Here is a 23,580-nt window from a genome sequence, read left to right as displayed (position 1 = left end):
AATAAATTAGCAAGTGTATATTCTGCACCATAGTTGGTGGAGCCCCCGCCCTTCCTGATTTCATTTGCTGCAATCCACAGGAGATAGCTTCCCTTTTCCCATTTTCCACTTGAGCCGCAGAGAAGTGGAATTTGGTAAATTTGCACACCCCTGGTGGAAAGTGCCTGGCATCGCGCTGGGTGCATCGTTAAGCTGTCAATGGAAACGATACTTTTATGGTCATGACGAGAAACTGAGTGCGTCCTCCTCTTGTCAAGCCGAGTTCTTTGGGCGCGGGTGGTCCCGCGCTCCCTGCGACGCCCCCCATCCGACCCCGGGCGCCCGCGCCTCCGGGTGTCCTCCGGGCTCCCGGGGTGGTGCGGGGCCGGTGCGGTGGGGGAGGACCTGGCGGGGCGAGGCCGGGAGTACAAGGGCGGGGCCGCGACGGCGCGGCGCGATGAGCGCCGCCGACCGCCGCGGGGCGTGGCCCCGGGGCTCCGGGCAGCCTACAAGAGGCGGCGCGCAGGGTCCTCGGACCCACTGCATCTCTCGGCGGCACCGGTGTCCAGTATCCCGCGACCTGCCCGCTGTGGCCGCTGTGCCTGTGCTGCTGCTGACGCTGCCGCCACTCCACTCAGAAGACGCCGGCGAGGAGGTGGCTGGAGCCCTGCGGAGGGAGGTAAGTGTGACTTAAATTGTTCTCCTCTCTGCACCGTACGATCCGCTCCCGCAATCTCCGAGAAGCTGAAATAGCCAGAGCAGATGCCGTCTCTTAGGGCTTACTGTGTGCAGGCTCTTAGCTGAGCGCGCCACCTGTATCTCAGAACCGTGCTCGGCAGCATGCCCGTCCACAGATGGAGAAACTGAGGCTCAGCGAGGGCAAGTTGGCTGAGACCTCACATGCTGCAAGCTAGGGAGCCAGGACTCAAAGGCCGTCTGACCGCAGAATCGTGCTCCCTGAGGCTGTGTACTCCTCCCTCACCTGTGCAGTTCGCTAACATCTGTTGCGTTCCTGTGTACACAGTGGGCGTCAATAAATAGAAAGCTGATGGTGTGTATGTGGCAGGACTTCGAATGTGTCCTGCCCACGTGTGGAGGGCCGGGGTGATCCTAAGGGCGTGTGCGTCCTGCTTGGCAAGTTTACAGGGCCACGCCCCTTTATGATTTTGTTTGGAACAAACCTTCCAGGTAGTCTTCCTGAGGGTCAGAGAGGTGAAGTGTCCAGGCAGAGCGGAGGCTGGGACCCAGTTCTGTCTGCCTCCAAAGCTCCATGTGGCTGTGGATGCGTCCAGGCGTGGGGCATATCAGAGTTCCTATAGGTCTGGGAAGAGTTCCTGGGTCTCTTCAACCAGAGTGGATATCTGCATAAACTTCTTGTGGGGGGACGGCTGGGAGCTGAGGGCTCAGCTCTGGGGTCTAGGAGATCTGCAGCCCCAGGTGGAAGAGCCAGGGCGAGCCCCTCATGCAGTGCAGACCCAGAACCTCCCTTGAAAGGGCTGGGCTGGTGGACAAGCCAGGAAGGGCTTAGCTGACGTCTGCTCATCGCAGTCCGATTTGAACTGGGTGTCTCTTATCCAGAGGTGAGTTACTCCTCTGGTCAAGAGAAGCAGCTGGGAGTCTGACAGGCGCCCAGCTCAACTTCCAACCAAGAGTGGGCTTGTGAGTTTCTACCTTGAACCTTTGGTCTCCTTGCCCGGGCAGAATAGGGTGAGCCTGCCTTCCCCAGTGGGGTCAGGACACCAAGGGTCTGGAGCCTGACAGATGAGAGACCATGTGAAGGTCAAGGTGAAGGCCGTGCCCCCTTCTCCAGATAGACCCAGAGGGGAGCTCTCAGGGCTCTCTGTCTTGTGCACCTGATTTTCGGTTTCTGCCCCTGACCTGGCTGTTTGCACGTGGGGGAAGGAGCAGAAGGTGTGGGAGCTGTGTTGCTGGTGTGCTGGCTCTGAGGGCCGTTGCCGTCGTCTTTACCTGCAACACACCTGGGCACGAGGCCTCTAGGTTTTCATTACAGATGAGGCAACCGAGGCTCAAAGAGGTGACGTGCTGGCCCAAGGTCCCCTGGCTTGTGTGTGATGCTGTCACCCCAGGTCTCTCTGTCCACTTACCCTACACGCTTAGCGGCTGGGTCCTGCCTCCTTTAAGGTACTTCTCTGCCCAACTGCTGACTCTGCGTCTGAACCTGACCTTCAACAAGGAACCGTTTCGTTTGAGAGGGGCTCCACGTGAAACAGCAGCAGAGTTGAGCCCCAGCCTCGTCCCTGCTGACGCAGCCAGGGAGGAGAATGAAGAGAGTGATTTTGATTTTTACAGCCTCTTAAAAAATAGGAGTACGGATAGTAACGAGAGCATCTGTAATCCTCCCAGCAGCTGACGTTTATCTGGCGCACACCGTGGCCCAGACGCGCCTGGGGTGTTACATGGATGACCTGTCCTGCTGGCTTTTTTATGAGCTGGACTGTCCTGCTTTTTACAAGGAGGCAGTCGAGGCTCAGAGGGATTAAGGTATGTACCCCACGTGACACGGCCAGAGCGGGGAAGAGCTGCCATCCTGGCTGGACCCCACCCGAGATTCTGGAAGAAGATGCCCGTCCGGTGGCCGGCCACAGGACTGTCAGCGCAGAGCACGCTGCTGTGCAAGGCTTCTGCCATGTGGGTTCTGAATCCCTGGCCCCGGTTAAGGGTGGGCCTGGAGAGGGGCTTGGGATACACTCTGCTGACAGGTACCTGTATCAACGTGCAGAGGGCCCCGCTGGGGAGCCCGGAGCAATGCCAGCTGCTCCCACAGTCCTGCATCTGGAAAGGAGAGCTGGCTTGATGGGGAGGGGCTGGAGCTCAGCCGAAGAGCATGAGCTTCTGAAAAGCCCCCAGACTGCATCCCTCCCTCAGAGACCTCACGTTGGATATCTGGGGTTTGTGGTAGGTTGCATTTGAAAACTGGCTTTTAAAGGCAGGACCCCCAAATGCCGACCTCTTTGGGCTTGTGGGAGCTGGAACATTTCTTCTCTCTGTCACCAGAGTAATTTACTGCGTATGGGAGGTGCCTCTGTGTCTGCTTGCTCCCGACCTAGGAAGCTTTTTTCCCCCCCTTTTTTTTGCAGACTCACTGGTTTTTGATCAGTCCCAGATGTGCAAACCCAGCATCACTCAAAGGGGCTCATGGCTTGTCAAGAAAGGAAAATATAACACAGGCGTCATTTCATTTCATCCTCAGTCCATTGAGCTGAATAGCTTCTCAGACCTTCACGGGATAGGGCATCTGGAGCCCCTCATAAAGTCCCAAAGGGAGCACACTCTGTTCTGGAACAGGGAGGGTCAGGCAGATCTGGGTCGTGGTTGGTAGGGCCAGCCATGCTCTTTTTCCTTTCTTTCTTTTTTTCCTTGAAAAAAAAGGTTTTATTGTGGTAAAATACTCGTCAACATAAATTTTACATTTTAAAGTGCACAGTTGGGTGGCATCTAGTACGTTAACAGTGTTCTGCAACCGTCACCACTGTCTAATTCCAGAACGTTTTCGTCATCCCAAAAGGAGACCCCATAACCATCATTAGCAATCACTCCCCGTCTGTCCTCCCCGGCCCCTGGCAACTCCTCATCTGCTTTCTGTCTCTCTGGATTTGCTTATACTGGACATTTCATATAAATGGAATCCTACAGTATATGGCTTTTTGTGTCTGGCTTCTCTCACTGAGCACAACGTTGCCAAGGTTCATTCATGATGTAGCCTGTGTCAGTGCTGCATCCCTTTTTATGGCTGAATGCTATTCCAGTGTATGGATACATCATCTTTCATTTATCCCTTCTTCCCCTGATGGAAGTTTGGGCCATTTCCACCTTCTGGCTGTTGTGCATAATGCTGCTGTTAACATCTGTGTACACAGTCTTGTTTGTACACCTGTTTTCAGTTGTTTTGGGTCTACGCCTAGGAGCAGAATAGCTGGGTCACATGGTATTAAGGGAACACGTGTCCCATTTTCTTGACTTCCCTCTTGAAGAAACATCAACTGAGATCATCTCATTCAGGAATGAGAATCTGGCGTCTGGGTGTTTGGGGGGAGGTGTCCACAGTTCCCCTGCCTCTGCACCAGGAGAGCAACTGACAGAGATTCGTGTCAGAGATTTTGCCCTGGGGGAGCTCAGCTTTCTACCCCAGGCTGTGCAGTTGTGGGTACTCACCGACAGACACCCCCTCTTCAAGGCTGTGGGGATAGACAGTTTCTCACGCTACAGCCCGAGGGAGATATATCTTCTCTGATTGTCTCAAATGCTGTGTCAGCTTAGACAAAAACCACAGATTTAGGGGAAAAAGGAAAGTCCTAATGAGGATTATGCAACTTTTGGACCATCATTTTTTAAAAATATAAATTATGAAATCCCACATTTTCAGTCCAAGTTTCTGGATCGCATCCCACGGTGAATACAGAATGGTGAAATCCCAGAAGGGGAAAAGAATCCAGCTTCCATTTTGTTTGCAGTCAGGTGTCCCAGAATGGACCCCGCCCTGAGGTTCTTTTGTGTTGAAAAACTCCTGGATAGATGTAAATTTCCAAAAACTTATGAATAAAGTTGATTATATGCCATTTTGGAAAAAAAAACAAAAAACAAAAAAAAAACTCCTGGATCTCTCTAGAACTGGGAACTGGCATTCAGCCGGCAACTGCTGAGGCTGACTTGCTAAGATCCTAGAAGTCCTTTTAGAGCAAGGAGGCAGTATTCCCTGGCAAGGAAAGGTGACGTTGTGCGGGGGAGATGTTGGGGGGTACACCAAGGGGAGGGACCAGGTATGTGCAAAGGCCTGGAGGAGGGGAGGGTCCTGGCACCCTGAGAATGACAAGCTCAGGGTGTCTGGGGTCTAAGGGTCAGGCTCAGGGCGGAGGAGCCTGCCCTGCGGTGGGGTCAGCGGTACTGAGCTTGGATTTCCCGCTCTGGGCTGCGGGGCACAGGAGAGTCACAGGGTGGCCTTTGTACTTGAGAACAGATCACTGTGGGATGAGCAGTATCCCCCAAAGTGTGGGGAGCCCATCCTGCTGGTCCCCGAGGTGACTGAGCGTGTCTAGTGACCCAGCAGCAAAGGCCTCCCACCCAGGCGCTGTTCTCTCCTCTGTGTCACAGCGAGGCGACCGTCTCAGGGGGTGCTTTCTGCCCCGAATGCCTCCCCACCCTAACCTCGCTGCAACAGAGAGCGCCCTCTACAGTGACGCCCCTGGCCCCAACTCTCTTCCGCTTTCCTCATGCTCCGTTTTCCTCTAGCCTCAGGTTCTCTGCACCTGCCGATGAGAGAAGGTTCCCTTTTTAAAGTAAATTTCTTTGAACCCCCAAAGCAAGCCAACTTCAATAAAATACGAAGTGTGAACTAGAACAGGGAGATGGTAGGAAGGTGGGCAAAGCTTGGGGAAGGGGGTGTGCCAAGGGCTGGAGTTCGGGAAACACTGGACTGAGGTGCGGCGTGAGAAGATTTGAGAGGCTGTTACCACCTAGAGCAGCGGTTCTCAAAGTGGGGTCCCCGGACCAGCAGCGGCTCCCAGGAGCTCGTCCGAATGCCGATTCTCAGGCCCTGCCCCAGGCCTCCTAGAGCTATGGGGGGGGGGGCGGCAATCTGCGTTTTCACGCGGCTTCCAGCACTTTCTGGTGCGGGCTCCAGGGTGGGACCCATTGCCCTGGAAAGCTGAGAAGACTTGCCCTGGGCCCCGGCCCCAGAATGGGGTGGGCGGGGCTGGCTGATGGGGGCAGAAGGTTCTGTTTACAGGACTTGGTGTGACCAGAAACAGATCACGTGGCGAGAATGGAGCCAGTGGCTTGGGAGCTAGAATGACCTCTTCTGTCCAGAGCCGAGGCCCCTGAGAACAAGCTCTTGACGTGCGCCTAGGACTTTCTTCTGGAAGAGCGCTCGGCGTTGGCACCCGTTGCTCTGGGGCCCGAGCAAGTGTCCTGAGGATTCCCGCCTTTTCCTTCCGCCTGTATTTAGAGCCCCGCGTGCCCAGGAGCTTGTGAAGTCCGTCTGTTTGTAACCCCTAAGCGGCCCCTGTGAAAGAATGGGTTGTTTCCCTCCCAGCATTTAAAATACATCTGTGTGTATGCACGTGTGCGCTGCACCTCTCCATCCCGCCCCCAAACCGGCTCCCAACACAGCCAGTCTGTTCTCATGGGGGAAGCACGGGCTGCTGTAAAAACACTGTTTATTCCCGGGAACCTTCAAGGCCGGGCTTCCCGGGGACTGAGATATTTTCGGCTTTGGCATCGTTGGACAAAGTGCCCTTCAGACGGGGGATGAACTGGGCCCTGTCTGGGAGAGTCGGTGTCTGGCCCAAGTGGGAGGCTCTGGCAGCACGGAGCTTTATCTGGGCTCCAGCACCTTCAAGTTCACTTTGAAGGGCTGTAGGAGACCCGGCCCCGGACTTGTCTCATTGCGGAGCCTCCTTGGGGGAGCCCTGGAGGATTTTCTCTTGCATAATCTGTTCTCCAGCTTCTCTGGAGCCGTTCTTCCAACAGAAGCCAGAACTTCTTTAAATTTCTCTTAAACTTTTTATTAAAGTTCAACATGCTAGAGAAGAACGCACATGCATTCGTGCGTCGGGGGATGAATTTTCTCCAAGTGCGCGTACCCGTGCTGTGGCCCCAGAGCTACAGAGCCTGACCGTCCCCCAGGAACCCTCCCATAGCGCCACCTCCCAGAGTAACCACTTCCGGACTTCTGACGGTATAGGTTGGTTTTGCCTGGTTTTGAACTTTACGTAAATGAACCATGCCTGTTTCATCACTGGAGTCTGGCTTTGGTTCAGTGTTATGTCTGTGAGCTTCGTCTGCAGTGCTACATCTGCCAGGCTCTCAAAGCATAAATCAGACCCTGTCACCATCGGCTTCATCTGCCCTGCACCCGACACGCACGCATGCACACACACACACACACACACACACACACCCCTCTTTGCAATTATTTTTTAAATTTTTTATTGTTTTTATTTTATGGCCATGCCACATGGCACGCGGGATCTTAGTTCCCCAGCCAGGGATCAAACCTGCACCCCCTGCAGTAGAAGCGCAGGGTCTTAACCACTGGACCACCAGGGAAGTTCCGCCTCTGTGCATTTAGAATAAAATCTTTGTCATGGCCCCCAAGGCCCCTGGCTGCTTGGCCCCGCTCGCCTCTGTGACCCCATTTCTCCCCGGCCACACTGGCTTTGCACCCTTCCTTGGTCAAGCCAAGGTGGTGACCATCTCAGAGTCTTTGTGCTTGCGGTTCCTGCTGCCTGGAGTTCACCCCAGCCAGAGTGGTCCCTGCCCCTCCCTCTGCCCAGCCTCACCATCCCGTGTCCCAGGGCTGTCTTCCTCCAGCCTCTGTATCGTCTATTTGCTGCGATGTTCCCTCCCTCCCCGCCCCCCGATTCCTGGGGACAGAGGCTTGTTCACTGGCCTATCCCAGGGACTCCGTGGCCGTGTGAGGGTTGCCCTAGGGATGTTCCTCTGTGAAGCAGTGTGGAGATTCCATAACCTGCTGCTATAGAATTCTTGAGCTTGGCTCAAGGCTGTGACTCATCCTTGCAGGTACCACCCAATACCAGTGAATCATGCATTTCAGGTGGGAGGCTGGTCCAGGTGCTGTCAGCCTCGTAGCCTGGAGCAGAGATGATCTGGGATGCCCGAATTCACCCAGGAGGAGGAAGGGAAGGAACAGTCATAAGCACCGGTAGATCCTGGGACTCTGCTGCTGGGCTCTTTAGAACCACCATCTCTATACTCTGCAAATCCTCCCCCAGCCCTGGGAGAAATTCAGGGCTTCGTTTTGCCCATGAGGAACTGGAGACTCCACGAGGTTGAGGGACCCTCTGGGCAGCACGCAGCTCAATGATGTGGAGTCAGGATTCGAACTGGGGTTGACCCCATGTCCACGCTTATCGACGCTGCCTCCTGGGGGTCCTTGATTTCTTGTCCCTTGGAGGTGGAGGTTTCCTGTCATTTATCTAAAGCTTTGCTGGGAGCATTGTTTCCAAGGAAGCATCCACACATCTGCAAGAAGGGAGAAAGGGGCCCCAGGAGTTAGGTACTGGGTATTTTAAGAACATATTAATTTATTATCCGGTCACTTTGAAGTGGCTTCTCATATATTATCTTGGCTTGCACTGAACAAACCTGGTTTTTAGTTCTTTTTTTTTCACACAGAGTAGATTAAGTAAATGATTGTTGAGGGAGCGTTCTCTTTTTGTTCAGAATTGTGTATATTCTCAGCGTAGTATTTAAAAACCTGAATGGGTTTTGTATATTGTATTTGTTCAAGTAAGCATCCCGAGATATTGCCCTGTGTGTCCCATAAGGATGTATCTCTGGCTGAGGGGACAGGAGGAAAGAGTGCCTGCAGCGGGGCGGGGTGGGGTGGCATTTTTGTTAAGCCTAGTGTCTATCTTTGTGGGGTTGAGGGCAGAGCAGTTGGCAAGGGAAGGGAAGGCCTGTTTCCTCCATTGTCGTGCCCTAATTCTGTTGAGAAAGGTTTAAGGAAAACTGGCTCCAGTGGAGGAGGGAGATCCCCACCCCTGGGGTGTCTGATACTTACCCAGTCCTGGGATCTGCCTGAGACAGCCTGGGGTGTCCCGCCCCCCTCCGCCCAGCCACCACTTCATTCCTGGAATTTCTGGGTGGTTTGTGGGTCTGACTCTGCTCTGCCCTTGGCCTCGCTCACGTTTTGAGTTCTCCCTTGTGCTTCTGAAGAAGAGAGGAGCCTGGGGCACCCTGGGCTTGGGGGTTAGCCTCGAGGTCTCTCGCTGAGTCCGGCTGACGTCGGGGCACAGGTCAGAACTGCCCTGACTCTTTGGAGAGCAGGATGGGTAGGCAGTCAGGCTCCTGTATGCAGGCACTCTGTATGACCGTGAGCAAGCCGCTTGTCTGTGTTGAGCCTCAGTTTTCTCATCTGTAAAATAGGGATCATAATTGCAGTGACCCCATCAGTCTGTGCAGAGGAGATTCTGGGAGTAGAGGACCCAGAACAACATCTGCCGCTTCGCCCTCACTCATCAAGTGTTGGCTGGGTTATTGGGGATAAGTGTTTGCTGGGCAGTTAATACGCGCTGAGGATTCAAGTTGAATAAGACCCAGTTGGCCAGTGCTGTGCTGGAACTGGCCGACTGGGTCATGCTGGCTTGTCCCGGCTTGTGAGAGCCCGTGGTTAAGTATTCAGAAAAGTTGTGGTTAAGTTTCTGAAAAGGTCAACCCAACCATCATTTTGTTTTTTTTTAATTGAAGTATCGTTGATGTACAATGTCGTGTAAGTTTCAGGTGTACAGCACAGTGATTCAGTTATATACACATATATGTATATATACCCGTATTTCTAGATACTTTTTTTTCCCTTATAGGTTATTACAAAATGTTGAGTATAACTCCCCGTGAACACCACCAACATTAAATGTTATATAAACTTATAGTGAAATAAGTCTTATTTAAAACAAAGGTAATAAATACTCAAAACTTAGCACATCCTAATTCTTTTACCTCGCTTTACTATTCTCTCTGCCCTTGGGGTGGTTGATGTCTATTCTGTGCATGTGATGGAAAAACGACATCATTCTGTGTTATCATGAGGCTCTTTCCAGAAACTCCATGCTCAGTGACCCCACGTTGGTGGCTTCAAGTTGCCGTGGTGGGAATATTTACACCAAGAGAATTGGCAGACACTACAGATCAGGGTGGGTATTTTGGGGTTTTTCGAGCATCAGTTGTTAAACATTTACCAGCACAGCAGTGGTTCCAGCCATCTAGAAGCGCCCAGTCTTAGCGGGCAAGGCAGCAAGTGTGAGCAGACAGGAGGCAGGCTGCTGAGGCCTTGACACCCACGGCCGGTGAACTCAGCCGAGCTGAGCCCTGGAAGGGGACCCAGCACTGCAACCGCATTGGCCTGTGAACCGGCTGACTGTCACCACTGTGAATCCAGGTCCCGGCCAGTTGGTCACATTCACGCTGCAGACCCGGTCTGTGACGTCTCGGAACCCACTTCCCCAGAAAGCTGGGAAAACGTGTCCAAGGCCCCAGGCATGCAGTGAGCCGAAGCATGTTTCAAGTTTAGGGGTGGGCTTCCCCCCCGCCCCCGACAAGCATTAAGACATTTATTGGAGTTTTAAAAATTAGATTTTGTCTCAAAGCAGAGGTGGGGCTTTTTTTTTTTTGCGTTACGCGGGCCTCTCACTGTTGTGGCCTCTCCCGTTGTGGAGCACAGCCTCCGGACACGCAGGCTCAGCGGCCATGGCTCACGGGCCCAGCTGCTCCGCGGCATGTGGGATCTTCCCGGACCGGGGCACCAACCCGTGTCCCCTGCATCTGCAGGCGGACCCTCAACCACTGCGCCACCAGGGAAGCCCAGAGGTGGGGCTTTGAAATAATGTGGTGAAGAGAGAATAGCCTTTTCACTGTGTTCCCCATTATTAATCCCAGCCTTCCCCACATCCCTCCACACCGTGCATCTGTGGAGCATTTAGCATCACCATCGCTATCGTCATAGCCAGTACTATTAGCCATAGACCTCGTAGCGAGCCCTGTAATACTGTAACACTCGTGTTCCTCATCTCCATCATTCCTCGTACCACGGCTCGTCCCTTGACCCTGGCCTGCCCCCTCCCCTGCAGGCTGATCCGTCCCCGCTCAGCAGTGAAGACTCAGCTGAAGGGTCGTCACTTTCTGGAAGCCTCCTGGAGCTGAATCACACGTGCAGACCTGTCAAGTCTTGTTCACCCACAGAGGCGCCAGTGGTGTTCAATAAATATTTACGTAGTGAATGTGCGGATCTCCTCGTCCCAACGAGGTCAGAAACTGACGGTTCAGCGGTGAACAAGGCGGACAGGTCTGGGGCCGTGATGAAGCAGCGACCCTGCAGTTGTGTCTTAACCCACGAGCAGGACTTCATTCATCAGCGGGACCCGGGCGGGGGAGGGGCAGGCTGGGGTCATGAGATGAGCCGCGAGAACAGCATGTGCAGAAGCAGAGAGCTTGGCACGGTCTCGGGGCTGACGGCTGGCGGGCTCCGTCCTACGAGTCATCTTTCTGGCAGGCTTTCTTAAACATAGGCGAAGGCAGCCCAGGCGGGATGACATCGAACTCCAACCACGTTCTCTTTCTTTCTCTCGTTCCTGAGAGTTGAATTTGGCGGCAGCGTCCCCCAGGAGCTAGCCCTTGAGGAGACCCCTGGCTAGATGGCGGACATGCGGGGCTGTGGATGCCCTAAATGTCCCCAGAGCCTTAGCCGGGGTAGAGGGGTGATGGCAGAGCTGACGTTGCAGCACCCACGTGCTCAGAGTTCCCCACGCTTCCAGAAAGCTGGATTTCAAGCCTTGGTTTCACTTCAAACCAGACCCGCGACCTCACAGATACCACATAACGTCTCCCGGGCTCAGTTTTTGTTTTCCAGAAAATGGGGTAGAAAACAGCCAGGGTCCAAGTGCATCTGAAAGCTGAGGCTGTGCTGCAGGAATCTGACCCCAGGTTGGGTCTGGACGTTGACCGTGGGGCGTGAAAGCTTTCTTGGTCCCCTCCCCGCCCCCTGGTATGTGCTTATGGGACCCTGGCGCCGTTATCTTGTTTGTGGTCTTCCGGGCTGGGTTTTGCAACTAGGGCCAAGGAGACGATGTCTCCCAGACGGCGTTTCTGTGAATTGTACGGCCGTCCACGCGGGTGTTTCGGGCTTTTGGCAGGAGGCCAGGGACAGAGAGTGGAGAAGGGCTTCTCTAGAAATGAAGCTTGCCTTTGGCAACCCTAGGAGAAAGCAGGGACAAAAGTGCAGAGCTGGGGAGTGTGGGCCTCCGTCTCCAGGAACAGAAGGGAGCTCGGGGTGACCCCCTGAAGTGTGAGCCCCTCGGGAACCTTAGGACGGCTGGAGGGTGCCCGGCAGAGAGGGTCCGTCGGTGCGGGCGTCATATTTTAGTCAAAGGTACGTCAGCAGATAGAGACTGGGTGGGTGCCAAGCCCCATGACGGGAAGTATCTTGGTGAGATGTAACCATGATGTAAATGTTTCATTCCCCTGGGGGCGACAAATGGATGCCTTCTCGACAGAGTCACTACCTGGGGTGGGGCACGGTGCCTGTCTCCACTGAGCCCCACTGTCCGCGCAGGAAGCAGAGAAGGGAAGGGAGGGTCGCAGTGAGTGCTGGGTTGTTTGTGGGCGGCCCTCCCCTGTGTGGGTAGTGACGGGAAATCCCCAAGGAAGCCCACCCCTTGGGAAGGCACTGTGGCATTGAGGAAGGGGCTTGGAGGTCAGACGGAGCTGCGTTCCAGCCCCGGGTTTTCTGCTTGCAGTTGTGTGACCCTGGGCAGGTTCCTGACACTCCAGGGGCCTCAGTCTCCTCACCTGTAAAATGGGAGCAATAGAGCCCAAACCTCTGAATCATCGGGAGGGTGAAGTGAGAAGTGCAGCAACGGGCTTGCGGTAGATCTCCCTCCATGTAAGCCCCGCTGGCCTCCCTGGTGGGGGCCTGTACGTATCATTGGAAAGCCCCTGGTGGTGGTGGGCAGTGTGTGTGTCTCATTGGGAAAACTTTTTTTTTAAATTTATTTTATTGAAGTATAGTTGGTTTATCATGTTGTGTTAATTTCTGCTGTACAGCAAAGTGAGTCGGTTATACAAATATATATTCTTTTTCATATTCTTTTCCATTATGGTTTATCCCAGGATATATATATATTTTTTTGTGGTACGTGGGCCTCTCACTGTTGTGGCCTCTCCTGTTGCGGAGCACAGGCTCCGGACGCGCAGGCTCAGCGGCCATGGCTCACGGGCCCAGCCGCTCCGCGGCATGTGGGATCTTCCCGGACCGGGGCACGAACCCGCGTCCCCTGCATCGGCAGGCAGACTCTCAACCACTGCGCCACCAGGGAAGTCCTATCCCAGGATATTGAATGTAGTTCCCTGTGCTATACAGTAGGACCTCGTTGTTTATCCATTCTTTATATAATAGTTTGCATCTGCTAACCCCAGACGCCCACTCCACCCCACCCGCCATCCCCTCTACCCCTTGGCAACCACTAGTCTATTCTCTATGTCTGTGAGTCTGTTTCTTTTAAATTGTAGATGGAAAGGGGGCTGAAGTGCTTTTTCCCTAGGCTCTTATCGAGCTGTTTCGGCAGTGGAAGCTGAATGCCAAGGGGCTGAAGGCCAAGGCAGGCTGGCGGGGCCCCGGCCAAGTCGCCTCGGCCGATGGGCTTGTGCTGTGACACAGCGCCGATCGCCACTGCCCAGGTTCCAGCCACGATCCCACCCTTGGCCTCCCCATCTGCCTCTCTGCTCCTCCCTTACCCTCTTCCATACAGCTGCCAGTGGGATACTTAGAACACAGTTCTCCTCGCTTATTATCTGATGCTTGTATTAGTTTGCTAGGGCTGCCAGGATAAAGTACCACAGACTGAGTGGTTTAAACAACACAAATTCATTTTCTCACGCTTCTGGAGTCTGGAAGTCCAAGATCAAGGTGTCGGCGGGGCTGGTTTCTTTTAGGCCTTGCTCCTTGGCGTGTAGACGGCGGTCTCCTTGCTGTATCTCACACTCTCGTCCCTCCGTGTGTGTCTGTGTCCTAATCCCTTCTTCTTATAAGGACACCAGTCATACTGGAGCAGGGCTCACCCATATGACCTCATTTTAACTTAAGCACCTCTTTCAAGACCCTCTCTCCAAATACAGTCACAGTCTGAGGTGCTGGGGGTTGGGACTTCGACACAGGAATTTGCAGGCCACACAGCTCAGTCCAAGATTCTGTTTTTTTTTCCCTGTGTGCCAGCCCAGTGCTGTGCTCTGGAATGTAGATGTGAGATGCCAGCCCTGTTACTGTTACAGTTCTGCTTAAATCTTCAGTGTTCTCCTATGGCCCACACTTAGCGGAAGCCATCCAGGTACAGGCGTTGCCCCCTCCCCAGCGTGGACCCCACCAACCCTCCCTGAGCTGCAGCCAGGCCAGACCGTTTTCAGACCCAGTAGTGCCGCCCAGCACCATGTCCCGCATGGCCCAACCCAAGACAAGTTGGTGTGGTCCAGGCTAGCGACTGTGTCAAGGTGGAGAAGCCACTTGGAGAAACGCCTCTTTTCACTTGTGTTTCTCCCCGTGGGAAGGTTTGACTAAACCCCATGGTTGGGAATTCCCTGGTGGTCCAGTGGTTAGGGCTCTGTGCTTTGAGTGCCGAAGGCCCAGGTTCAATCGCTGGTTGGGGAACTCAGATCCCGCAAACCACGCGGTGTGGCCATAAACAAACAAACAAACAAACAAACCCCATGGTTCTCCCAACTCTGAAGCTCCAGCTGAGGCTTCATCAGTTGTCTCTGGACCCTTGGAGGGAACCCTGCGGCCCATGGACCAAGCAAGGCCCTTGAATGTTCAGAGTGAAGGCGGCCGACCAAGTCTTCCAGAGTAAGGTCACCCTTGTTCAGGAGAACATGCCAGGAGAATGCACTTGGAACCAGCAGTGGTTTCACTGTCCTTTCATGCTTTGGGATTTTGCTTTGTTTTATTCATTAATATTTTAAAAAGTTTAAAGTAGACAAGTCCAAAGGCTAGTATGCGCTCACCACCGATGTCCGGCCCCCGAGGACACCCTCCTCTGGTGACTACATCACATTCCTGCCAACTCAGCCTGTCCACTCAGCGTGAACAGAGCTTACACTTTGCAATATTTGCTTGAGAATTTGCTTTTTCGATAAATTTACTTATTTATTTATTTATGGCTGTGTTGGGTCTTCGTTGCTGCGCGCAGGCTTTCTCTAGTTGCGGGGAGCGGGGCTACTCTTCGTTGCGGTGCGCAGGCTTCTCATTGCGGTGGATTCTCTCGTTGCAGAGCACAGGCTCTAGGTGCGCAGGCTTCAGTAGTTGTGGCACGTGGACTCAGTAGTCGTGGCTCACGGGCTCTAGAGCGCAGGCTCAGTAGTTGTGGCACACGGGCTTAGTTGCTCCACGGCATGTGGGATCTTCCTGGACCAGGGTTCAAACCCCTGCATTGGCAGGTGGATTCTTAACCACTGCACCACCAGGGAAGTCCCGAGGTTTTTAATAGAAACAATATGTTAGACATCAAGGTGAGTTCCCTCATATTCTCCTTCCCGGTTCAATTTACCTCACCCTGGCATCGTCTACCACCATGAACTTGGTCTGTTCAGTCCTGGTTTTACCATACAAGCACATGCAGGTGCACGTGCGCACACACACACGCACCGTATACATATATGTACATACACGTATAGTACATGTGTATATAATACACACGTATACGCAGATGTATGTACCTGTACACATATCTATAAACTATACAAGGTATGGTTTATATGCCTTAAAATGCACACAGATAGTACCATTAGCATAGTATTCTACAACTTGCTTTTTTAGCCCAACATTAGATTTGAGCTTCGTTTATGCCAACACTCACAGAGCTCCAGGACATCGTTTTTACTTGCTGTATAATATTCCACCCACACGGACTCACAGTTCACTTACCCATCCCCCTGCTGAGAGTCGTTTGAGTTGTGCCCGTTGGTGATTTAAACCAAAGCCAGTTTAGTTGAGTCATGTAAGCAGTTCCTATTTCATGCCTTTTGGGGTGCCCTGCCCCTCGGGATGAAGAGTAAAGCCAGTCGGGTGTGGCCGTGATGCCCGAGTGGACGCTCCGTGATGTTGATTCCGCTCCTTCTTTGTCCTAAATCTTAACCCAGTGTCAGTGCGTTTTGGCATCCTTTTCAGCCTGGCCTCTGCCGCTGGGAAATGCTCGTATATGGTGGCGTGACTAAGCAGGGAGACGTCAGGGACCCTGAGAGCGTCTGCGTCTCTGGCTTGATGCCCACAGGGCGAGCGAGCACTCAGAAGTCCCCCACCCTCACCCAGGTCCCTGAGGCTCTGCCCCAAAGGGAACTCCTCGGGAGGGAGGCCACATCTCACCCACTCCAAGGAGTCGGGCCTCCCCCTAGATGGCGTAAGCTCGGTCAGGACCCTGGAGAGTTTCCAGGGTTGGAGATGGGAACTGCTGCGTTCCCATAGCTCCTCCGCTGCAGCTCTGCCTCCTGGGATGCCCTGGATGCGCCCTTGAGGATGTCCTCCTCCAGCTGCCGGCTTGCAGCCCCAGACCACGCGACTGGTGAAAACGCAGCTGTTGCCGGTATAGGAGAAGACCAGAGGGGCCACCCGGGGTTCCGGGTGGGTCAGCGTCCAGGCTTGACTGCCTCCCCCCCATCCAGGGGGGCCCTGGAGCCCCTCCCTCCAGCTCCCCGCGCTGTCTTGTCAGGCCTGTCCCGCTGGGTAGGGGCTGTGGGTTTCCTCGCCTGTCGCCCAACTGGGAGCTCCCTGAGGCCAGGACAGGGCCCTCTTCATCTTCGTGTCCCGGCGCCCAGCACAAAGTAGGTGTCTAATAAAGGTCATTGGGTGACTGACTGACTCTCCTTGGGAGTAAAGCAGAGGCGAGAGGGTGAACGAACACACTCATTCAAGCCCCGCCTTGTCTTCTTGGACCGGACAATAAGCCAGGGGGAAGACCATGCTTTGTGACCTTTAGTGTGACCCCGGGGAACCAGGGTAGCATGATGGGAAATCCAGGATCCTCAGAGACACCACACCTGGGTTCGAGTCTTACCCGTGGAGCGGCCTTGGGACCAGCACGTCAAGCCTCAACCTCCTGCCTGTAAAATGGGAGCGATAACAGGCCGACCTCCTGGGTTGTCGTGAGGATTGGAAACGGCATAATGAGGTGGCGGGCCCACGCAGATGCTCAGGAAGGGTTCTGGGAAGGAACACAAGGCACAGCGGAAATTCACCTCATAAACTAACTTCGAATTTTAAAATTACTAAGTGTATTCCAAGACTAAGGCAGCTTTTCCTAAGACACTAAGAAAGGTTAGTAGGCGGCGTTATTTGGGAAAAGGGCCTGTCGCCCAAAGGCAAGGAGGGATCGTCAAGATCCTTGTTGGGTCCTAAAGTGAGGGATTCGGCAGTCGGCACCGGGGGTCTCTGAGAGGGGCGAATCCCAACCGCCGTGACCACGAGGCCGTGCGCCACGGCCCCCAGCCCGGCACGTGTCAGGGTTAGGGTTCCAGAAATACTCCTTGGGAAGTGCAGCTCCAAGATGGGCCTTGCAGGACCGGGAGTCCCAGCCACCATCTTCTGTCCCCTCGGCCCTACTGATGCCGTTGTTGGGTACTAATAACCCCTATGAACCACTAACTTAGCAGCCAACAGGGTAACACCCGGCAGTGCCTGTAACGGGCTCACTGTCAGACAGAAGCTGCCTGAGGGAGGCTGCACGCCAGGCTGTTTAGGGGCTCTGCCAGGCAGGGATGGGATGAGAGTGGGTACACAGATACCCCTGGAGGTCCTCTCTCTTTCTACTGTCACTTTCTCCAAGGTGCAAATCGGCAGAGTGCATGGCTGGGTCCCTGGCTGGGTCCTGGGAGATGGTGTCGTAGTGTGTGACGGTTACACGGGTGGTGCCCCGTGGAAGGGCCGTGATAGGTGAGGCCTCATGCGGTGATGGGTCTGGGGATGCCTGACAATCGCTTTGGGAACTGAGTCTTACTTCACAGGGACCAGGAAGTTTGCCACTCACGCTGGTTCACGGCACGTCCTTTCGTGATGTGAAATGACTTTAGCGATCTCTTTGGGGGGCGGGAGATGGAACTTAATTCAGGCCGTAGACTCTTGAATGAGTCCAAATGCTGACTCCGAGTGAGAATAGATGGTACCGTGAGAAGCTGAGTCCAGGAGAGACCCAGCCAGGATGTCCCATGTGGCATCAGGCCGCTTGCCTTGCTGGAGACCCTTGGCTTGAGTCCCAGCTCCACCACTTCCTGCCTGCGGGACCTTGGTGGTTCAGCTTCTGTGGCCTCAGTCTCCACATCTGCAAAGTGGGGAGAATGACGTCCAGTACGGTCAGTGCCGTCGTGGGTTTGACACTGATCGACTTCTCCTGCCGCCCTCTGCTTCTTTTCAGAGCACACGAGCGCCTCAGGAGCCCAGGCCCCCCTGTCATCCCAGCCCTTGCTGCCAGCGTGGAGCCATGAGCTGTGTCCTGAACGGCCTCGTGCCCTTGGGGCTGGTGCTACTGCTCTGTGGAGCCCAAGGCTTTTTCCTGCCCAATGTCACACACCTAGAGAAGCTGCTCAGCAAGTACCAGCAGGACAGACCCCACTCCCGGGTCCGGAGGGCCATCCCCAGGGCGGACAAGGAGGAGATCCTCATGCTTCACAACAGGCTGCGGGGCCAGGTGTCACCACCGGCCTCCAACATGGAGTACATGGTGAGCGCGGGGGCACCACAGGGGCTGGCCCCATCCGCGGGGGGAGGGGGGGATGGCAGGCTTGGGGACGTCTGGTGAGAGAGGGCCCCCTGCCTCTGTTCTGGATGCCCTACCCGATCAGCACAGGCTGCACCTCTCTGTAGCTCAGCCCAAGCTCCCGGCCCTCCTGGAGGGGGAGGGGGAGGGGAGGGGGAGGGGAGGGGGAGGGGGAGGGTCAAGGGCCAGGCTGTGGTGAGTCCGACCCCAGCTCTGCTACGTCTTCACCGTGTGACCTTGACGTCTCCTTAGCTAGTCTGAGTCTCAGTGTCTACTTTGGAAATCCCACCTCATGTGCCCCCCCACCCCCCCCCCCACCCCCCACCCCCCCCGCCCCGTGACCATCTAACGGCACGTGTGTTGACTGCCTGGCACAGATGCTCAGCCCTGGGGCTGTGCTGTAACCGCTGTCCTTGTGTCACCCTTAGCGTCACCCCACCGTTTAGCTGCGCCTTCCGTCTGAGTAGCGAGGGGTGGCCGAGTCCGTGAGTGATGGGGTGTCTGCTGGGGAGGAAGGAGTAGAGAAGGGACAGTGGAGGGTCCCCTGTGCGTCTGGAGAAGCCCTGCATTTCGGAGCAGAAGGGGCAGCCAGCTCCCCGGTGCACGTCCCCAGCTCTGCCCTCACTCATGTGTCTCCGTGTCCCATCCCCCCAGCCCTGTGAAACGGGCGCCGTGGTATCCCCCCACTTTATAGACTGGGAAACCGAGGCCCGAGGTCACACAGCTGTAGAGGCGGAGGCGAATGCTGACCTGGGTCCGGCTGAGTCCAGGACCCGTGCTCTTGTCCCCTCTCCACGCTCAGTTGAACCCCTCCCCCCCTCCCCCGACCCCACCAGCCTTTTCCATCCTCCCCTGATTATCGGGGCAGCGTCAGCCCTGGAGTGGGGGCAGGGGCTGTTTCACATCCCATCTTGCCCTCTTCCGGCCCCTTCTGCATCCTGGTATCGCGTTATAGTTTCTAAATCTCACTCTCTTCCAGCTTTTGCCCAGGCAGGAGCCTCGGTGGCCCTCTGTGCTTCCTTCCGGCATCCGAGGCCTCCTATCACAAGCCCTTGTCTGTCTGGATAGCCTGTTTCCCTCCCTTGCCTTTGGCCAGAGAGGCCTCTGGGTGCTGTGTGTGTTACAGACCCCGCCCCCCCCCAGGAGGGCTGCACCCTCATCATTCCCGTATCCACCTCCCTGCAGGCCTGGCCCCAGGCCCTCTCCTTCCTCTGGACTCTCAGCTGCCGCTTTCCGTGTGGCCTGTGCTCCGACCTCGGCCACCCTCACGGGCGGTCCCCTGCCCGCGTGCCTGTGAGTCCCTCGGCGTCTGTGCTTGCGCGAGGTGGCCCATCACCAGCTGTGGGACGGATGAATGGATGCCCGTCCGCGCAGAGCCCTGAGCAAGCCCCCAGTCCTCTGGGAACTCGTTATGAAACCATTTCTTTTTTCTCTGAAGAAAATGGTCCAGACATTTATTCCGAAGGGGCTGTGATAATTTTAGGAGGCAGGGTGGGCGCCCTTTCAACGTGGGGCGCCTAACGCCGGGGGCAGCTGCGCAGACCTTTACAGGGTTAAGGATGGAGAGAGTCAGGGTAGATTTTCTCTTCAGGGCACGGACTCCTCCCCGCTCCTTCCCAGCCACTGGTCATTTGGCTTCTGTCCCTGTGGGGAAAAGACACTCTCCACCTCTTTCTGGATCAGTCGCCCTCCATCCTGTGCCCCTCCCCACCCCAAGGCCCTGTGTGGTGCCTACCAGGGAGCAGGCATTCTCCTGGGCCTGAAGCTAGACTGAGCCCCAGCCCCGCCAGGGTCCTGGCTGTTTCCTGCCTCCCGTGGGGAGCAGGCTGGGTTTCTGCTGCTCTTTTCCTCATGCCCTGTGCTTGTCTGGTGCCTGTGGGGGAGATTCAGGGCAGCGGAAAGGAGCTTGGGTACGCAGCAGGCAGGGACAGGCCCTGGGCAGCCTGTGACTAGCCTGCTGTTTTCTTATTTGTTTACTTCATGGTATCTCAGGATGGGAGCTGGGATCTCGCTCCTTCCGTCTCAACAGCCCCCCTGTAGGGGAAGTAGAGCCTTTAGGGGTGTTGTTGAGGCCGCCTCTGCGCAGGGGCCCTCGGGGCGGGGCCGGCAGTCCGAGCCTCAGCACCGTCCCCTCCCTCTGGGCATCCTCGGTGCAGTGCTGCCAGCCCCGTCTCCACCCAGACAAGTGACACTGATTTGAGAAAGTGTCTCAGAGTCATGGCTTCCTGCTCGGCCCTGCCTGCTGGGGCTTCTAGCCACAGTCCTTTGAAACAGGCTGAGCACTGAGAGGTGGATTTTAACACTCCAGAGGTTAAGATACCCCATTTTGAGGTTTTATGAGCGGACAGGCTCTGGGATTAGGTAGCTGCCACGTGCCAGCTGTGTGGCTTCGGCAGGTTACTTAGCCTCTCTGTGTTTATAATTCCTCACCAAGCACAACGGGGGACGACAAAAGTCCCTTTCTCACAGAGTTGTTTGGTGGAGTCAGTAAGACAATGCATGATACTAAATAAATGTGAATTAGACTTGCTATTATTTTAGTAACCATTATTTTAGTGGAGTGGGACCAGCACCTGGTGGCAGCATGCAGAGCAGGAAGATGGAAGATCCCCCTTGGAGGCTGGGCTGTTAAAGTTCTAACAAGTTCCTAGCTGGGTGACCTTAGGCAAGTTACTTAACCTCTCTTAAACTCAGAGGTTTTTGTTTGTTTGTTCATTTTATCTGCAACAATGGAGAGATAAAACATACCTCCAGGGCTTGTTGGGGGAGTTAAATAAGAAAATGGTTCTAATGTTACCTGCAGTGGGCAGGTGTTCAGATGATGACTGCCCTGGCGGGTGCTTGAGAAAGTTAACTTCCTTAATATCCAGGTACCATTGACTGAGAGCTCCTTTGCTTCTCATCTGGGGGCTCCATGCCTGCTGTCAGTCAACCTTCCCCCAAATCCTATTCCAGGTACCATTAGCCCATTTAGAGATAGGGAAACAAAGGCACAGAGAGGTGCAACCATTTGCTTGAAGTCACACAGCCAGCAAGAGGCAGAGCCTGGCACCGTACCCAGGTTCACCTAACAAGAGCACCTCACTGCCCCGCCCTCTGAAGGTGGGAGGTGCGTGCTCTTATCAACAGGCCTGTCTCCCACTGACTGAGTGTGGCCCCCGGAGGGTGTTGACCCCCTGTTTCAGGCTGTGCTTGGGCACTGGAGAAAGATCTGAGGCAGAAGTGGCACAGGGTTTGGTGGGCGCTGAAGGCGGGGCACTGTCGGGGAGAGTATCCCCTGCAGCCGAAACGGGCAGCGGGTCCAGAGGTGTGACCCCGCCCACCCCCCAGGCGTCTGCCCTGGGGCAGGACTTGCCCCTGGGTGTTGAGGAGTCGCAGTTATCTTGGCCAGAAGGAGACGGCAAGAGAGGAGGAGGAGAGGGCAGTGGGCAGCTTCCATCCGGGGGTCCCACAGTTGGTTCACCCAGTCTCCTGTTCCTGTTCCTGGATGGTCCCGGGGCTCTGCCGCAATAGGCTTTCAGTGAGCAACTACTGTGTGCCAGGGCTGGGGCTTCCCAGAGCGAGGGACAGCCCCTGGCTGCCCATGAGCTGCAGCATCTTCCTCAAGACTCCGGGAGGGGGCGGGACAGCCGCTGGCTCGCAGCTGGGAGGGCCGCTTGGCCTCTGTTCCTCTGCAGAAGAGAAGTGACCCTACTTGCCTTGTTCACCGTGTTCTTTCTTGAGGAGTTATGTGTGCTCCCTGGGCCAGCTGGGAGGCAAGAGGGCTGCAGATTCTTTGGCCCAGACCCCTGACTCAGGGAGGGCTGTGTTGGAGGGTAACAGGACTGGGCGAGTTGAAGGCATTTCTTGCTACCTAAAAAAATACATATATACATATATATAATAGTAAAATATACGTAATATATAACCTACCATTTTAGCCATTTTTAAATGCACTATTCAGTGGCATTAACTACATTCACACCATTGTGCAACCATGACCGCCATCACCGTCATTCATCTCCAGGATTTATTCATCCTCCCATTTCACAGATGAGGAGACTGAGGCTGAGAGAAGGGACTTGCCAGTGTCCCCGACAAGTTAGTGGCCGAGCAGGTGCTCTGAGGATCGGGGCTCCTCTAGGTTCTTTGCTGACCGGCCGCTTCCCACCTCCCGAGCAAGGAACCCATCGGAGACATGCACGAAGGCCCTGTGTCTAGCGTCGCGGAAGCCGAAGCCCGGCCCTCGGGGTCTCCCAGGGCCTGAGCTGGGGGCGTCTCTGCGGTTTGGGTTCTCATACCCACCCCTGACCCTGACCTCCTGGTGCCCATTTCTCGTCCCCCTGCAGACCTGGGATGAAGAGCTGGAGAAGTCGGCGGTGGCCTGGGCCCAGGAGTGCATCTGGGAGCATGGGCCCAACAGCCTGCTGGTGTCCATCGGGCAGAACCTGGCCGTGCACTGGGGCAGGTAAGAGCCACCGTGACCCCGTACTTGTGGACAGGGTCTCACTCAGGCCGCCAGACCTCCAAGGCCTTGACGGTGTCTGTTAAATGTCGTCCACGGACCTTCCCCCAGGTCAACCGGGCCACGTGCCCGAGCACCCAAGCCAGCTGGCAGCCCCTCCCGGGCTAGGGCCTGGTTGCCTTAGAGGAAATGGACAAAATGTCTTCTGACCGGCTAAGACTCACTGACCACGTGCTGTGCACACGAGTCCTCCGAACGGGGGCCCAGGTTCCGCTTTCGTTGAGCCACACTTATGGAAAATTTGGCCGGGGCTGGAAACAGCCCCTCAAAGTACACGTCAGGGTTTGCTTGCCTTCAACCGCCTGTTTACTCTATTTCCAGCTCTTTAAGCGGGGAGTGTAATGGGGCCACGAGTAGCTGCATTTTCCTTTAGCCAGTGCCCTTCCGGGAAGGACCTGGGCAGGTGTCACCGTGTGTCCAGAGGGGTGACTTCGTGGAACCACAGCAACCCAGCATTCTTTTCTGCTTTTTATGAAGTCAGTCTTGTGACAGCATTAAGAGAAAATGTCTAAAGGGAACCAAACCCATCGATCCACTGCCCTGGTTCAGCAATTTGCGTGTTCCTGGGCTTCTGGGCTGCATCTGGCTGTGGGCCGGCATGTTTTCACGTAGCTGTAACTGTGGCCAGGACAGCTGTTAATTCTTTTTTTTTTCCTTCTCCTACGATATCAAACAATTTTCTGTTACATAGTTGCCATGGTTATCACCTTGTCAAGGCTGCCTTTGGGCCATGAAGTTGACAGACTGGAATTTAGCCATTCCATTCTTTTTTTTTTTTTTTTTTTTGCGGTACGCGGGCCTCTCACTGTTGTGGCCTCTCCCGTTGCGGAG

General features: G+C 55.1%; 1 protein-coding gene across 4 annotated transcripts in view; it reads left to right on the top strand.

Annotated features, from left to right (window-relative positions):
• Positions 1 to 408: 408 nt before the first annotated feature.
• CRISPLD2 (cysteine rich secretory protein LCCL domain containing 2) overlaps positions 409 to 23,580 on the top strand; it is an 85,093-nt gene continuing 61,921 nt past the window's right edge. For 2 of the 4 annotated variants that reach the window (XR_004477017.2, XR_004477018.2), the window contains exons 1-3: positions 409 to 658; positions 17,904 to 18,209; positions 22,574 to 22,692. Coding sequence is in view for 1 of the 4 variants with exons in the window: in XM_012536846.3 (XP_012392300.2) it covers positions 437 to 658; positions 17,904 to 18,209; positions 22,574 to 22,692 (647 nt within the window). In the remaining 3 variants the exon portion in view is untranslated. The remainder of the gene's footprint in view (positions 659 to 17,903; positions 18,210 to 22,573; positions 22,693 to 23,580) is intronic. The other 2 variants (XR_004477016.2, XM_012536846.3) reach the window with 2 other exon arrangements.

Source organism: Orcinus orca, chromosome 20 (genome assembly GCF_937001465.1).
Source record: "Orcinus orca chromosome 20, mOrcOrc1.1, whole genome shotgun sequence".
NCBI lineage: Eukaryota > Metazoa > Chordata > Mammalia > Artiodactyla > Delphinidae > Orcinus > Orcinus orca.
This window is presented reverse-complemented; position numbering and strand designations above follow the sequence as displayed.